The following is an 18,326-nucleotide window of genomic DNA, read 5'->3' as shown; positions in this document are numbered from 1 at the left end:
TGAAACCTTTGTGGCACAAATCTTCTGAATCGAAAGTGTGCGTCTCCCCCTACTTCTCTCTCCAGCATTCCAGAGGCCGTCACCTGGCAGCCTTCCTCTCTTCCCTCGAGTACCCCTTACAAGAATGCCGATAAACCTAATTTGTGCATGTGGCAGCGGTGGGAATTTAAAGGACTCCTCCTAGGAAGAAAGGGCTGGAGGGTTTGAAATTGAGTTGAAATTTACTTCTTTAAGGAGTTTCACTCCTCAATGCTTATTCCCTCCCATCCTTTCCAGAATGTGGTATGCATGGGTTAGGACCTGGGAGAACAAGGTAAGCAACAGAGGAGACGTGCTACATTCAGAAGTCTCTGTAAGGAAGACGAGCTGTCTTGAGAGGAGGAATGAGGAGATGATTACCAGGGAATCTTTTCTTTTGTTGAAGAACCTGGCACTAAATCCAGGATGTGAGCAAATCATCAGTGCTTGCATATCTGAAAAAAGACTTACTTGTCCCCATACCTATCCTCACAAAGCAAAGAGTCACATTTCCATTCCTTCCTTACCAAGGAGGTGACCACAGCCCTGCCTGGAATACCTGTGACTTTCCCCCTTTATACTTTGAGAGAGAGCGCTGGGAAGGGAAGCCAGCCCCAGTGGGTGTCAGAGAAATGCCACAAATATTTCTGCAGGAGCAAAATGCAACTCAGTAGGAAAAGCTCAAGGGACATTTCACAAATTCTCAAGGAAAAGAGAGTATCTTCAACCTCCAGCCACCCCCAGCTTTACAATTTCTACCAGTAAGTTTTAGGGAATGGATCACAGAGAATACACTACATGACAGACCTACCAGCATTCACCTGGCACGGTATCTATTATATGTGCTTTGTTATTTAGCTACTTTGAGGTCTCATGTTTGAATAAAATCATGCACAAAGTCTCAACAGAAGCCTCACTGTGTAGGAAACCCACGTCCACTACATAAAAGTCAAATTTGCGAAGAACACTACTAGCATGTCAGTCAGAGATATGCACTCAAAATATGCATGCTCCTAGATTGAACGAGGCTTTTTTCCCCTTCTCTTTCTCTCTCGATTCCCCCGCTTCTCCCCTGACCCACTGAAGCGAGATAAACAGACCACAGTAGTGGGTTTTCTCCATATCGTATGAGGAAGATGAAAACACGAACAGTGGGAAGCTAGCAAATCTCTGAGAAGTTTTGGGGCAGCTGGGAATTAATGGACAGGACTTTGTTTTTTAGCTTGAAGAGGAAGAAAGCAGCCTTGGTGAATGCGTGGCGTTGCTAGGCAACCCCAAGCTATCCCCAGCACAAGTTCCTTCTGCTGGTGGCCTTCTGAGGAGGTGATTCGTTGTGTTTGTAAAGTGCAAAGCCAGCCTCCACTTAAGGGAAAACAAAACGTAGGAAGTAATTAGTCTGGGAGGGCAAATGGATATCAGGTGGTAGCTATTCTCTGGAGAGGAATCTGTAACTGGACTTGAATTGGGCTTACGGGCTCATACTTTGGGATCCATGAGGTCTCCTGCATGGAGTCTTCTGGATTTCAGGCTAGCTAGCACTGCTCCTCCTTGAGTGCCTATCTCTGAGACCACCGATACAGGAGGCCTTAGGCACAGCTGTTTGATTCTTTGTGCAGGTGGCGAGCTGGCTGTTGGAGACTTCAGGTTCTATCGTGACCCTAGACTAGAGATTCTCAACTGAGGCAATTCTGTCCCCCATCCCTCCCTCCAGGGGACATGTGGCAATGTCCGGAGACACTTTTGATGATCACATCTAGGGGAGGACGCTACTGACATCTGGTGGGTAGAGGACGGATGTTCAGCATCTTACAATGCCTAGGACAGTCCCCACAACAAAGAATGATACAGCCCCGAATGTCAGTGGTGCTGAGGTTGAGAAACCCTGCCCTTGATCTAAAGCTGCATGAGAGCTGAGATTTCCCTGTTTGCTGTTGGAACCCAGCACGTGCCCTAGTGTCAGGCACATAGTAGGTGCTTAAATGAATGGAAAACAATCAGGTGGTCCCAGTATCATTTCAGCCTGGCCCTCATCTATAGACTCTTCTGAGAGTTAGGAGAAGCTAGTGGCAACTCTTTCTCAAAGATCTAAGTCTTCTTCCCAGGGAGAACTTTCAAGGGCAACAGTGATATCTTGGGATGGTTCTCTCACACTTCCAATACTTTTGGCAGAGTGGAAATGGAATAGTTTCCAAGACTTTTCTACACATAGAGTTCCAACCACTAGGAAAAATATATCTGTTGGTACAGTTACCAGGTAGGCAGGCTTTTTGTCTTAACAAAAATTAGAGCTGATGCAGAAATTTGGGATTAAAAACAAAACAAAACAAAAGCCAAGCACACTGATATACTCAGATGACTCCTGAATTTTCAGCTCTTTCCCTGATGTCTGGACCTGGACTCCAACGTGCATTTCAGCATCTCCATCTGTTCACTCACAAGCATCTCAAACTCAGCAGAATTCAGTTTCTTGATCTTTCTTCCCCTCCCAAACTCTGATTCCTTGATCAATGAATGGCACCTGCATGTACCCCACTGGCCAAGACTGAAACCCTGGAGTCATTGTTAATTACCCTCCCCCGCCTCCTCTCTCACCTCATGTATCTGGTCAAAAACCAAGTCCTGCCTAATTTTCCTCTTTACTATAAGAAGCCCTACCTGCTCTTCCTAAATATCTCTAGAATCTGCTCTCCACTCCTACCCCTACTGTTACTACATTAACCTAAGCCATCCTCATCTCTGGTTTAGACTCTGGTCAAAGCCATCTAACTGGTCTCCCTGCCTCCGGTCTTGCACCATCATCCATTTCTCTCTGTTCTGGACACTACTGAAAATACTTCTATAGCTTTCCATTGACCCTGGGGCAAAGTCTGAAGTCCTTACCCTGGCTTCCAGATCTTCCATGAACTGGTTGTCACCACATCAGCCTAACTCAATATCACTTTAGGCTTTGTTCAGACTGAAGCCATTCGGCCTTTCCTTATCTGCCTAACTTCAGCCCATCCTTCACCCAAGTCATCTCCAGGGAGCCTTTCCAAAGCTCCCAAATCAAGGCTAGCTCCACCTGTCATGGTACCTTTATCCTACCCTATCCTATCCCATCCACCACACTGAATCACAACTGTCTGGCAACTCTCTGATGCTTGCTAGCCCTTGTAGCAGCCCTTCCTTAAGACATTTTATTGTCACCTGCAGGGAAATTGTTGTAATAAAGGTGCACATCGTCATTAACTGCCATGTGAATGGGGCCCCTAGAACTGTGCAGTGTACAACTGCTCTGGGCATTTCTGTTATGATGTAAACCTGTCAGGGCAGGGACCACGTCTATCTTGTGTACTCTTGGATTGCCAGTACTCAACACAGAGTCAGGGGATGGATGAACGAATGACTTTTGACTGAAATCAGCATCTCTAATGCCTTTGGCAGAGTGAAGATGGAATAGTTTCCAAGACTTTTCTACACACAAGATTCCAAAGACTGGGGAAAAAGAAAAAGAAAAAAAATCCATCGACACAGTTACCGGATAGGCAGGCTTTCTGCCCTAACAAAAATTAGGTATGAGCAAAATAATGTCTACAGCACAGTAAAAAGGGGAGCATAAATGTACTTGAAGAAAGCTATAATTGCCATAAAAGGCTTTTCTAAAAAAGCATCAAGAAACGTTCTGCCATGTGCAGCAACTGAGAGGTGGAAATAAGTGGCTAATACGGTAGAAAGGATGTGGGAAGAGAAGTAGGATTTTAGCATGCAACATCAGGCGCACCTTAGAAAAGCAGAGAGGGCAACACCCAGATGGGAATGCAAGTGAAAACACAGAACAGGCTGCATGTCAACGCAGACAGATGACAAGGAAAGCCAGAGAAGGGAGACGTCCCTGCTTGGTTCAAGAGACCATTAGGAGAGCTACTGCAGCCTGGGCTACACCCCTGTAGGAAGGCTTTTCTGAACCAAGGGGAAAACCTTAACCCAGTTCGGAGTCAGACGTCTGAGATTAAAACCTAGATCTGCCTCTTGTTGTCTGTGTGACCTTGAGCTGGCAGCTTCACCATTCACCCCCGTCTGTAAAACTATGTATCTTGCTAATAAATCTTATTTCTTGTCCTTCCCAATAGAATGCAACCTGCACAAGGGCTAGGATTTTTGCCTCTCTTGTTCACTGAGGTATCCTCAGTGTCTAGAACAATAGTTGGCATATGACAGACACGCAATCAACGTTTGCTGAATGAATGAATGAACAGGGATGGTGGTAATACTTACTCTATACAGATGTCAGAGGGGTAAAATGAAATGATAAAGGCAAAGATTGAGCACATCGAGCTTGAGCACATTGTAAATGCTCAGTAGAGAGTAGCACTTACTAGTTGTTCATGTCGATATAATTGTTGATATTACAAATATTATAATTAACAGCAGGCTTTTTTGAGGGGGGCATAGTTTGAAGTGCAGGCCACTTCTTCTTGCCTCACCTCCAGATCAGGAAAAAAAAACAAGCGCCTATCCTATTTCAAATTAAGAAATGGAGGCTTCTGGGCTGTCCTGAGTGTGTGATTGCATCACATCCTAGGAAATCCACACTCCCCTTTGCCCACCACCCAAGAATCTAGTAATGTCACTAGAAGTGTTTTCAGAAAACCCACTGATGCTGAGGGTGACTCTGAGGGGCAAGAGAGTTGAAGGTGAAATAAGTGATGACTTTCTTTTGGGCAGCCTTGTACTTTTGCTTGTTAACTTAATGAAGGAACCCCCCTCCCCCAACTGTTTTAAACATGACTGTTTCCTCAGAGCTCTGAACTGTTGGAACTGAGGAACGGACACACATTGGAAATATGTAACAGAGTCTGCCATTGCACTCCAGAACTCTTCAGACTTGCAAACAGCTGAGGTGCTGGGGACTGGGGATCACCGGGGCTTTGGTGGCCGCTTCTACTAAACAGCAGTGACAAACGCTCAGAAAATTAATCTGGTGTTTCGAGACACGCCGGGGAAAACTCCAACTAATTTTAGAAGACTGACTGCCAAAGAAGCACTCTGGTCCCAGAAAACAGCAAGGCTTGCCCTCTTGCTCGTCTCTGCGAGCAGGAGGGAGTGGTGAAGAGACCGCTTCCAGGCACAAACTGGCATGGACGCTCAGCCATGAACCTGAGCTTGAACAGCTGCCCCTGCTTTGTCAGAGAAGTTGTGGGAAATCCAGAGGCAGATGTTCCTCTTCGTTTCAACAGCATGTGTATGTCTTTAAGGGTTTGCATGGGGTGGGGGGGGGGGGGAGGGGGAGGGGGAGGGATGGGAAGGGCAGTGATCCTTTCCATGGTCTAACGTTCCTCTTTTGCTCATAAGGCAGAAGTCATGCCCCTCCACCCCAGCAGCAATAGAAACAGCAGAGCTTCCAAGAGGGGATGTAAGTTTGGATCCAGATGTCAATGCTGCATGTTTCCTGGACGCACCAGGATTCTCACTGATCAGCATCATTTCTGTCTGCCTGGGAGAAGGAAGGCAGCGGGCTCAGCCTTGGGCTCAGAAAACAAAATGTATCTTATTTTGTACTGTTTTGATGCCTCGAACTCTTATTAACACAATTTTTTAAAAAGTAGAAATCATGGACTTCCCTGGTGGCGCAGTGGATAAGAATCCGCCTGCCAACGCAGGGGAGACGGGTTCGAGCCCTGGTCTGGGAAGATCCCACATGCCGCGGAGCAACTAAGCCCGTGAGCCACAACTACCGAGCCTGCGCTCTAGAGCCCGCAAGCCACAACTACTGAGCCTGCGTGCCACAACTACTGAAGCCTGCGCGCCTACAGCCCGTGCTCCACAACAAAGAGAAGCCACCGCAAGGAGAAGCCCGCGCACCGCAACGAAAAGTAGCCCGCCCTCACCGCAGCTAGAGAAAGCTTGCACACAGCAACGAAGACCCAACACAGCCAAATAACATAAAATAAAATAAATTAAAAGAAAAAAAAGTAGAAATCATGAGAGGAGGAAACAGTTTAGGCGGCAGTAACCGGGAATAGCTCTTCTTGGGAGGGAAATCCCATGTCAATTACTTAGTGAATTGGGACTGAGTCATTATCACCCAGTAGCCCTGGGATCCAACACAAGCCTTGCTTTCCTTGAGGGGAGCCTGCTTTCTTCCCCTGGAACAACACCTTTCTTTATCCCACTTCACCCAATCAGAGGAGGATGTCATGGGTAGTGATGGGCAAATATCAGCAGGTTGCCAAGGCCCACACCAACCGGGGCCACGCTGGAACCCGCTGCCAATGTACCAGGAGTTTCTCCCATCGCTTTAGATCACAGCACTGCTTCTCAAAGTGTGGTCCTGGCACCAGAATCAGCAGTATCACCTGGGATCTCATTAGAAATGCACATTCTCAGGTTCCATCCCAGACCCACCATTCAGGACCTCTGGGGGGATGGGGCCAGGCAACCTGCATTTTAACAAGCCCTCCAGCAGGTGCCGATGGCTGTTGGGTGAGAACCACTGCTTTCAGGCTTAAGTCCTAACTCCAGAAAAGGGCCTCCAAGGCCCTGCCTGATCGGAACCTGTCCATTTCTCCCCTTCTCATCTCCTGTCACTTGAGTCTCCGCTCTCTGACCTTGGCCACACTGCCCTCCTCTGTTCTAGAACATAGCCTGGATCCTCTTCCTTTTGCACTTTTGCAGATCCCTCTCCCTAAATTCTGCCCCCTGCACTCACTTGGCAAAGCCATTTATCCTTGGCTGAGCCAGCGGTTGTTCAGGGAAGGCTCTCTGACTTGCAGCTCAGGGTTCCCCCTCCATCACATGACTTCACAGCACCACCTACTTCTTCTGAAGCACTCGCCATCATTCTAATTCCTCTTTTGTTTAGAGCAGTGGGTCTCCACTAGGCTGCGCATTAGAATCGCCTGGGAGCCTTGAAAAACCCCAATGCCAGGCTGCACCCCCAATTAAATCAGAATCTCTGAGGATGAGACCCAGGCATCAGTATTTTGATTTCTTGAGCTCCCCAAGTGGTTCCTCTGTGCGGCTGAGGTGGAGAAGCCTCAATGCCCATCTTCCCGGGAGCCTCCAAGCCTCCCGAGTGCAAAAGACTCTGACTCTGTTGTACAGGCTGTTTTCCCAGCACCTGGCATTAAAGCTGTTTGTTGAATGAATGCATAAATAAACCATGTGGTGCTTCTGCTGCTTCACTGGGCCCTTGATTCGGCAGCCAGGCAAAGGGAAAAGCTTCCTGCAGGTCACACCCCAAGCCCCTGGATGGATGACATCTCCCCAAGCAAAAGAAACAGTTGGTTCCGGTACAGGGTCTAAAACTGAGCTGATGCCAGCGGCTGTGGATGAGTGCTGGAGAAAGTCCGTGCCTTTCACCTTGGAATAAACTGATCCTTCCTGACTGAGAGACACAGGATAGAGCAGCCAGCGAGGGAGGAGAGAGGCATGTTGGTAGATTAAGAGGGTAACAAGAGTTCCACCAAGGCAGGGATGACAATAATAAGAAAGCCCAATGGTTTAATGTGGTTCTTGGAGGATAATCAAGTTGCTGTAGCTCGTGTTGCTTACTCCCGCAGCTGTCCAGCAAATAATGAATGTGGTACCTCCCTGGTATGGAAATAGGGACAAAGGCACGGCTTTGATCTCTTTTTTGTTATTTTTAACCATCCAATTTCTACACCCACTGAGCATCCGTATAGCCACAGGAGGGTCATAAAAATACAAATAACACCTAAAAGGCCTGTGGGCACGAACTTGTTACTTACTGCAGGCTGGCCGCTCTCTTTTAACTGGTGTTAAGATCACGCTGATGATAAATTGCCATGTATATTCTTTTGCTGTTGCTGTTTGCAGCCCAACTTTAGAAAATGTAAGGAAATCACTAAATGTTTGTTTCTTAGAGATGTTAAAAGGGCTAGACAAAGAACCTGCCCTAGGACCGTAACTCTGGATTTTAGGAAGCTTTTAATAGAATGACAACAAGAATAGCAATTCCTCAACTAGACATTTCCGTGTGCCTGGCACTCTTTCATATGCCTCTCATGAATTAACTTATTGTTACAACAACCCTATGGTGTAGGCCCTAGTATTATTCCCATTTTATAGGAGAGGGAATGGAGGCACAGAAAAGTTAAGTAACTTGACCAAAGTGGCAGAGCTGGTTAGTGGTGGAGCCAGGATGTAACGTCTGGCGTCAGACGGGCTCCAGAGTCTCTGCTCTCAACTAGGGGGACCGACTGTCCCCGTTTGCCTGGGACTGTCTGGGTTTTAGCCCTGAAAGTCCTGAGTCCCAGGAAACCCCTCCGTCGCATGCCACCTGGGATAACTGTCATTATCAAGGTCAGCGAGTGAGGGCTGGGCTTTTTTCACTGGTGGTCATGGATGCGAACGGCCCCCCAAGGACAAGGGAGAGGGCACAGACTTTTATACTGGGTTACTTGTTTGAGGACGTTGAGCCCTCCAGCAGTATCTGTGGCCTCCTTGGGCCAAAGTACCAGGTCAGCCCGGTAACCACGTGGCAGTAGCGTGGTGAAGGCAGTGGGCTCTGAATCCAGCCCTATCCCTTGGCTGTATAATCTTAGGCAAAAATTATAAGCTCTTTATTCCTTAGTTTCTTCATCTATGAAACCAGGGCAAGAAGGGTACCTATCCTAGAGGGTTGTTGGGATTTAAAAGAGAGAATACATATCATATTACTTATCATACTTGGCATGAGTGTTAATAGGTGTTAATGCACAAAAATACGCATGATGTGTAAACCATGTGTAAATGCACATAGTAAATGTTCCAGAACTGACAGCTATTATTATTAGTGTTGTTGTTAAAAGTAACCTTGAAGAAAACAAAAAAGAAAAAAAAGTAACCTCCCAAAGACTAGCAGAAGGGTCCCGTGTGGCTTGGGAGAGCCTCTGATTGGCACTTGAATTGGTGATGGCGAGGGAGTGTCCGCTACTGTTTATACCAGGGTCAGCGCAGTCAGTAGAGCAAAGACCCCAGGAAGGTGCCCCCCAAAGAGGAGGAAATGGAAATGAGAAAAGTGAGATAATTTCCTGAGAGTTACATGAGTAAGATGGGCACATAACGGGACACGTTATCTTCGGAATCCCCCTTAAATGCAAGAGGCAGGTGAGGTGAAACTGTAAAGGATCCCAGGGTTGAGAAATCTCATTCAGGCTCAAAAAAGTATGTTAACAGAGAGGGGTGGTCTGCCCGGGGTGTGGAAGGGGAGCCCCGTGGAGCAGGAGAGAGTCAGGGTCAACTCAGCAGTGAGTGCGTCCTGCTTGATTGGGGGGAATGAAGGGACACCACTTGCCACTGACGAGTGCGGGTCCCGGTGCCCAGCACCTCACATCCTCATTACTTCATTGAGTCTTTTCAAGGAGCATATAAAGTACAAATTATTATCATCATCTGTGGCTGAAAAATCTGAAGCTCAGAGAGGTTAATGAACTTTCCCAGGGTCATAATCAGTGAAAGTGGTAGCCTGAGGGTTTGCACCCAGGCCCGTCCAACTCTGGGCCCATGCACTTCGCTTCCCTCTAACCAGGGAGGATTCTACAGGGAGAAGGTTGGTATTGGAATAACACACCCCTTGCTTTGACTCTTTGCTTCCCCGGGCGATCTTCTGATCTTAACTTCCTTTCCCATATAGATTTCTCTTGAGGGAGAGAATACACTGAGAAGGAGATGTGGGTTTTCCTCACTGTGGATTAATCAATGACCATTTATAGGTTTATAGGTGGTTTAGGGTAGTGTGAGCTGTCAGTCTGGAGCTTGACCCGCTCTGTTAATAAGATGAGAAGCGGACAGGATCGTGCCAGGTGAAGCCACCCCATGATGTCCTGCCTGAGTGGCTTGGTGGTCCCCAGTCAAGAGGGTTGCCCTTTGTCTCCAGCTCTACCCCTCGCCCTTGATGAGTCTAGCGTGTGGATATCAGGAAGTGAAAGGACTTCTAAGGGAGAAATCCCAATGCAACATCAAGCATGTACGGAGTTGTTATAATGTGTCAACTTCCAGAATAAATTCATGAGCTTATTCTTTCATTCATTCGGTAAATATCTGCTGAGTATCTACCAAATGTCAGGTACTTTCTAGACACAGAACATATAGTGGTAAACAAAAGAGACAAAGTCTCGCTCTTAAAGGTCTTACATTCTACTGGGGGAGACTCATAGTAAACACATAATAAATTAATATGGCACGTCAGATGGTGATAATTGCTAGGGGGGAAATAAAGCAGCGGGGTGGGGGGGAACTGTGATGGGGGTGGTGTGAGATGAGGATTGCTGTTATGTATGGGGTGGTCCGGGAAGTCCTTGCTGATGAGGTGACGTTTGAGTGAAAACCCTAAAGGAGGGGAGGGAGAGAGTCATGCCAATGTCTGGGGGGACAGGAATCCAGGCAGAGGAAACTGTAGGTGCAAAGGCCCTGAGGCAGAGAGTGTTGGGGTGTTGGAAGGACAGCAAGGTGGCTAGTGTGACTGGAGCAGAGTGCACAAGGGGACAATGTGGGGACAGGGTAATGAGGTGAGGACAGATATATGCAGAACCTTGCAGCTTACTCTGAGGATAGTGGCTTTATTCTGAGTAACAAGAGCTCTGGGGATATTTTGAGCAGAGGAGTGGTCCCATCTGACTTGAAGTTTTAAAGGGTCCCTTTGTGCAAGGAGAACACACAGGGATGGGGCAAGGGCGGGATCTGGGAGGCTGGCCAGGAGGAGGCCATAGGGGTAGTCTTGGTAACTGTCGTGGTGGCTCAGGCAGGCTTCAGGGGTGCCCTGCTACCAATGGCTCTGTGTGGCAAGGCTAATTCTCTATGGGTTTAGGGTTCCCTACACATCCCTCCAAAAGAAAAGACTTCTGAGACACAAAAGCAGAGGATAAAATACTTCGTCCATAAAATAGCACTCCGGTTATGCAAATACATTTGACTCCTCAGCTGAGAATCAGTGAACAAATGGGGTTGAGGAGACGGGATTCTGCCCTCCTCTCCAAGTTGCTTTTCCTTATTAAAGACAACAAGCAGAGTGAAGGGAAAGGGCAGCATGGGTGAAGCAGATCAGAGAAGCACGGGGTCTCCCAGGCTCTGTCCCTAGAGTCAGAGTTGACAGTCTAACATGGAACAGCTCCAGCAAACGAACTTCCTGACTTTCTTAACATAATGACTTCAGACCACAGGCTGCATGTATTCTGCCAACTTTGTCTAGTTCTTCTTGGCATTAAGGCCTCCTTGGACCACCCCCAAGCATCCTCCCAGATAATTAATCCTGGACTTTAAATCCCTTTGCATTCTGTTTATCTCTATAGGTCAGCTTGACGCATCTGAATTGTGGCACTCAAACACACTAAAGCTATCTCTATCTATCATCTACCTATCCACCCATCACTTATCCAATATCTATTTATCTATCTATATATTTATTTATTTATTAATCTATCGAGCTTTCCCTACCAAACAATCTCTCCAAATCCTCTGAAGACGTGCTCTCAGAACACTGCATATCAAATGACCTCATACAGTAACCATATTTTATCTTGTTTTCCTTACTTTCTGCCTGGTACAGAAACAATAAAAACACTCCAATCTCCCCTCCGCTTTTCACCTCCTTTCTCTCCTCTAGCTGGCACGGTGTCTCCCACCCCGCCCTGACTCACGAAACCAGCGCCTTCATCATTCACCAATCCCCATCCTTGTGACGTGGGTAACCCTGCCGTCCTGACCGTATCCTGTGCTTTGAAACTCTACTTGCATGTAGTGTTCTAGTCCTTTTCTTAACGCATATTTTAGCTGATCAAGGACTTAGGGGGCGGGTCGCTGGTCATGATAGGGTTTTTATCTACCAATTTTGCAAGAAGTCTCCATCGGTATGAGGAATGAGGAGACTTGTTTTCCGAGAGTATACAATTCCAACAATCTGGCCCATGCTATTGTTAGGTGCTATTCTTCAGTTTTGCATAATGAGTGTGCCCTTAGGAAGGCAAGAGCTTCCTCTTGGAAATCCTCTCATTTACAGAGAAACAAAAAATCCCTCCTTTCAAATACATTTTAAACATGCAAAACAGCAGTATGTTTCTGCTGTCACATTTTCGCTAAATGGATAATTGAATGGTGAATGGGAGCTGCTACTCAGCTGCTTAACCTGCCGAGTTTCCACACATACACACTCCCAAATTGCAGCCGAGCAATCCCCGGGAGGCAGAAAGCATGACTGATTTTTCCAATAAAGCTGCAAAAATCGATAATCCTTGTAGATGGAACACTCACGTCTCTAACCATCTCAGAGTTTCACTTGCTCTGCTAGCCTCTGCCTTTACCCTGGCACATGTTACCAATTCTATACCACCAGGACTTAGCCCGAGTTCTATTCCAGTTCTGCTGAACGTCCCTTTTAGAGAGGCCCTGCAATGCGTCTTGACTTAGAGATGCTTGGGTTTTATGGGGCTCTGGGAAATGTTGTTTAGCTTTTCCGGAGCTCCAGTAAGTTCTTACGTATGGCTGTGTATGCCTGCATGATTAATGGCACTTGGAAGGTCTTGGAGCTTTCAGAGGTCACCCTGTGTGTACTGAATAACACAGCGCAGGGCCAAAATTACCCTTGGATGAGAATCCTGGCTCGACACAAATGCAATGGCATCGCCTGCTTTAGTCGACATTGCCCGAGACTTGGTACCTCTCCCTGACTGTGCTTCTAAGGAAAGTTACCTCTCCAAAACATTTTAAAGATAAAATGGGAACCATTTTGTTTCTTGGTGATTTCTCCCTGCTGTGTCATAGGTACCAGGATAAGAAAGAAGGCTGGGAAAACCAGAAGGCTGCTATGCTAGTCTCTGACAAGACGTCCAAGGTCAGGGTAGACAGGCCACGGTGCGAAGCAAATTAAGCGTCCATGCAAAATATGCTACAGTGTGCAATGCTGTGGTTGAGAATTTAAATGCACGAAAAGTCAAGAGATTCGAAATGATGGTTCCCACAGCAACTATAACTCAGTTCTCTGGTGAATATAAAATTAACTTCATTGCAAAACATGCTGTTCGATTTACACCTTAATATAGTCACGGCAGAGTTACAGTTGCTGTGAGAACGCTAACTCTGAATTGTTTTGAATAATTAGTTTAATGAAAAGTTGGTAGAAATGTGAACTCTGATAGAAAGTCAACTTAAATTGAGGGGAGTTGGTCAATGACGCCTATGCTGAGGGGCAGTAAGTCATTTTCGAATTCTGAGATAAGTTAGGGCACTCTTTGGCCAGGGGGTGCTGGTAAAGCAGAGAACCCCAAAGCATACTAATAGGGGGGTCATTCTCCTTCACCAAACAGACGCTTCTGCAGGTGGTGACCTTACCAGTAGGTGAGGATGGCTCCCTGGTGCCCATATATACTCTGATTTCATCGCTGGCCTCCAAAGTAATCCTCTTGTTGTAATTACCTGGGGTCAAAGCAGCTGATCAAAACAGTGCACTGGTTACACCTGGTCTCTGTCAAGTCAACCTGGATTTAGAGCTCACCTCCCCCTGTCCCTGCCAGTTAAGACTTCCACTGATTGTTGAACCTCTCTGAGCCAGTTTTCTCACCTGTACAATGCTGATGACAACAGTTTCCACCTTGCAAAACTGATGTGAAGATTTGACGAGAGAAGGTCAAGACGTTAAGAATTTGGCACCAGGACTGGCAAGTTTTATGGTCAATACTCAATAACTATCAGCTATTATTATCCGAAAGGGGAAGTCAGTCAATCCGTAAATTCAAAACATATATGACATCAATTATTTGGCCCGTCTCCTTATTTCAGCCCAAACCGATTTGGTGTAAGCCTGAGTCAGCCGGCAAGGGGTGATAAAGACAGAAATGGGAACTGGAAGAAACCTTCCTGAGCCATAGTGTGTCTTCAGGAAAGATACTTGAGGCCACTTCTATTGAAGTTCTGAAACAAATCAGTTGATCATCTCTTCCACCAGATGAATATTTCCTAACATTTTTGGTTACTGTTTCCTTCCCCATGAATCTGTTTTATACAATAAAGAGTAAGATGTTTTCACACCCTCCCAAGGAACATTTTTCACTCCATTGGGGGTGATTCTGTGCCATTTGGAATGTATGCACTAGGTTACAGGCCAGCACATCCTTTGTTCAAGCCCTCATGTTCCCAACTCAGGAGGAACCCTGCATTTACTCAGTTTTGGTTATTCCCTTTGCTATTTCTTCTTCCAATCCAGCTCTTGACTTTGTAACAAATGGGCTGTTTTGGCAGCTAAGAAACACAGTTATTTTTTTTTTTTTTTAACATTATAACATTTTTAAAACATCTTTAGTGGAGTATAATTGCTTCACATTGTTGTGTTAGTTGCTGCTGTATAACAAAGAAGAAACACAGTATTTTTGAAGCCAACTCACAGTGGCTCTTCACTCTTTCCTCTCCAACTTCTCTCCTCAGATCTGATGCGCTTTCTCTTTCTCTCTCTCTGAAATGGCTGAGAGGGTCATACCCAGGGAATCTCAAGCCAGCTAGCACTTACAGAGCACCTTCTGTATTCCTGCTCAGGGCAGGGGATCATTCAGGCTCTTTCTGGGTAGTACTTTTGCTGCTGGGTGGCAGGATTGGCCAAACCAAAGGAATTGGTCCTGTCAGAGATCATCTTTCTTGGGAGTCACTGTCAGGGTTTTAATAGAAAGGGGTGAAGCCCCAGCCTGGGAAGAAAAACAAATGAAAAGCAAAACCGCCAGCAATGTGCATTTCTAGCTTCTGAAGCCATTCCCAGCTGGCTTTAACTCCTGTCTTCCTGTGTCAGCCTCATGCTGTTTTCAGGGGCTCTGCCTCCTTCCCCTCAAAGTCTTGGCTTGTGGCTTTTTACCTCGCTGCGATGATTAGTATCAGTAACATTTTCATGTCTGCTAAAAGACGGGATTCTATAACACTGCAATCGTTTGCTTTTACCGCTCAGAAAATATTTTAAGGTTGCATTGCTTAGTGTAACCCAATCTCACTGGTGATGGATGCGGAAATTTACATGTCAAGGTAAAGGCATCCCAGGAAGCTGAGGTCAGTTAGATGCACTGAAACCGACCTGTGGTCCTGCCAGGTATTTAACTCAACCTGGAATTTCACTTCAGTTTCTTCCGAAACCTGAGTGGGGCTGCGAGCTGAAACTGCAGTGGCCGAACTCCCTGCTGACCAGTGCATCTGGCCTCTTGTGCTTCCCTTGAATTTCACTGTCTGCATTCAGGAGTAAATTTAACCCGAAGGCCAGTTCAGCCAGGTGGGCTTGAATTTGCCGGCAGATCTACGGTGAGTGTCACCTGCGCTGGCATTTTACACACTGTACCATGGGCACTTTGGGCTTTACCAGATTCGGCAGCACTGAGGATGCCAGTGGCTACCTTCGCTTTTTTGACTTTCTAGAATGTCACCCTGAGGCCATTATGACAGAGGAGTCCCCTTGAACTCCCCCAAATGTATGTTTGCTTATCTGTTCTAAAAATACAAATGATGATTTGTTTGTATGATACTGAATATTTTGAGAAGCGTAACGTATGGAGAAAAAGAGCAGCCTCGGCTGACCTTTGAAAGCTTCCATTCTGAACGGCCACATGGAAAGCACAAGTCGATTTCTCCCAAGGCAGCAAAAAAGCCATTTCTTTATATACTCAGCTATACTCATATATATGAAGAAATCGTTCTTTTAATCTACGTACTTTAAACATATTCAATATTGATTTTGATCTACTGGACGAGCTAAAACATTATGGTTGATTCCGGAGGCTCAATCAATTGTGGCTCAGACTAGATTGCCGAAGGATTTCCATTGCTTTTCTGCAAGATCTTTAAAGTTTGCATCCCTGGTAAAGGCGGTTTCCTTTGACTCTAATGAAGAGTGTCCTGATTTGCAGGATCAGATTTGCAAGCTGGGTGGGTATGACAGCCTTTGTAGTTCCAATGTCAATAAGTTTAGTTTTCTCCCCAACACATGCATTTGAAAATGGCCAGGTGTTTCTCTCATTTTGCATCTTCCTCTGAAGGATGTTTATGGCATGCTCGCATGCAGAGAACGTGAATGACTGTAGCAGAATATCATGCTGGGAACTGTTCCCAGGAACCAGCAGCCTGATCTGAGACAACTTGGAGGGAAGAGCAAGGTAATCTAGAAAATGCAGGATACTTGTGCTCTGCTGTCCTGCTGTAAAGATCAACAGGTTTACACTGCTGTACTGGAGTCTTCCTTCTGGGTCATGCCTGCAACGCCCATGGAATTCCCCTGAGTAGAGCAAGACAGAGAGCACATATGCCCAAGAAGCCGAGGGGAAGGGGCTGGGCAGGGGGACTGTGTAGGAAAGCCCTTGAACCCAGTCATGGAGAGGAAGTGATGGCAGTGACAGAGCTCCAATCACTGATGGTCAGTGTTACTTTCTTGGCTGTTCTCCCCAAGGCAACTCAGGGAAGATCCTTGTTCCTGGCCCTTTACTGCACTGCTCTAGCCCTTGCGCCTGTTTTGCACGGCCATTCCCACTAATCCACTGTGGCCATAGAGAGGGCACACATGCCAGCTCTGTAAGGGAAAGACTTCTCCTCCACCATTGTAATTCTATCAGACTGAGGAAGAGAAAGGGACATAGGGACCTCAAGCAGCATGAATTATTCAGGCACGGTTAGTAAAATACAGGTATCCAGATTCCTGAAGATACCTGTTTGGAGTTTCTAGGTCTTGAGCACTTGCTAAGGTAGCATTTCAGAGCATGGCATTAGACCAATGACCAATGCAGAGACATATTGTAATGGGTGTGGATGTACCATGCTGGGCCTGCTGAGAAGTCAGATGGGTGCACACACATGCATGCACACACAAGACGTGTACACACTCACACGCACGGCAGGAATAAGTTACTGGCTCAGTTGGCCTATACTGTTGAGATCTGGGGCTGAGCTGTCAACTGGAGCAGATGCAGGGAATAGAAGCCAAAAAGGGCAGCAGAGGAGGCAGTAATGGAAACCCTGGCCATGCTTCTTGAACGCTGTATTTGCCCATTGTGTAGACCGTGGATTGAAACCAATGAGTCGACCTAGCTGCCTCGTGTCACATCCTTTCTGATGCTGCTCACTGAGCACTGGGGGGCAAGAGCCTCCTGCTGGCCTCACAGGCTTGTTGTGAGGTTGACTGAGGCAACACAAAGTCTTTTGAGCTCCTTGGAGAAAAATTCACCATGTAAGTGCAAAGTATCACCGTTATATCAGGGTAATGAGACTCCCGCCAGCTTAAACCAGTCACCAGGAGAGGTGGGGTATCAAAGAAAAGTAGCCAAAGCTATGCAAGTCTCAATCCAGGCAAATGATGTTTCCTCATTCAGCACTCATCTTTCACTGGAGGTGTCAGTGGTCACAGATGGGTGTCTCGTTTGGCCCCCAGTCTTGTTTGAATGGCTTGTACAGCATTTTCATAAATTTTGAGTTGCTTGCCAACATTTAAACATTGGGAGAGGGGCTTCCCTGGTGGCGCAGTGGTTGAGAATCTGCCTGCCAACGCAGGGGACACAGGTTCGAGCCCTGGTCTGGGAAGATCCCACATGCTGCGGAGCACCTAGGCCCGTGAGCCACAACTACTGAGCCTGCGCTCTAGAGCCCGTGAGCCACAACTACTGAGCCTGCGCGTCTGGAGCCTGTGCTCCGCAACAAGAGAGGCCGCGATAGTGAGAGGCCCGCGCACCGCGATGAAGAGTGGCCCCCGCTTGCCGCAACTAGAGAAAGCCCTCGCACAGAAACGAAGACCCAACACAGCCAAAAATAAATAAATAAATTAATTAATTAAAAAACAAAAAACAAAAAACATTGGGAGAGTATGCGTACCAATCTGGATCTCTGGCTTCTACCGAAGAAGTGGAAAATTTGGCAAAACTAGGCTTGCATTTCTACATGGCAACGTTCAGCCAGTGGTGGGTTGTGTCTGCCCTCCATAGGTAGGGCCTTTAGTTTCCAGATTATTCCCACTCCTCACCATCTTACACCCTATTTAATGCACTTACTTATACTGGGCTTGCCTCACCCACATAGGGGTGTTTGAGTTTACACCTTCTTCTATAGATTTTGCCCTGCCGCCCCTTCCCATAGTCAACAGAGATACTGAATGCATGGTGCCCTCATTATCCAAATCTAGGTTAAGCCTCCCAGCAGAGGAGAGGCCTGTCTGCCAGCTCCTGCCAGTGGAGAACTTGGTTTCTCCCGCACCCTCCTCTAGCCAGTAATTCCACCTGAAAACCCCACAGTTTTCTTACTTAGAGACGTCCAAGCAGTAATCCAACTAAATTAGATTATAAGCATCTAAAGGTTTTCCTAATAAATAAAAATATAGATACAGCTAG

At 46.6% G+C, this 18,326-nt stretch overlaps 1 protein-coding gene across 4 annotated transcripts in view; it reads right to left on the bottom strand.

Moving 5' to 3' along the window:
* The window catches only part of TENM2 (teneurin transmembrane protein 2), a 998,550-nt gene that overhangs the window by 128,607 nt on the left and 851,617 nt on the right, over positions 1–18,326 (bottom strand). Inside the window, exon 13 of one of the 4 annotated variants that reach the window (XM_059917648.1) lies at positions 13,292–13,318. The exons of the other annotated variants lie outside the window; for them this stretch is intronic. Within the exon in view, the coding sequence (XP_059773631.1) occupies positions 13,292–13,318 (27 nt within the window). The remainder of the gene's footprint in view (positions 1–13,291; positions 13,319–18,326) is intronic. 4 annotated transcript variants of the gene reach the window in all.

Source organism: Balaenoptera ricei, chromosome 3 (genome assembly GCF_028023285.1).
Source record: "Balaenoptera ricei isolate mBalRic1 chromosome 3, mBalRic1.hap2, whole genome shotgun sequence".
Taxonomy (NCBI): domain Eukaryota; kingdom Metazoa; phylum Chordata; class Mammalia; order Artiodactyla; family Balaenopteridae; genus Balaenoptera; species Balaenoptera ricei.
This window is presented reverse-complemented; position numbering and strand designations above follow the sequence as displayed.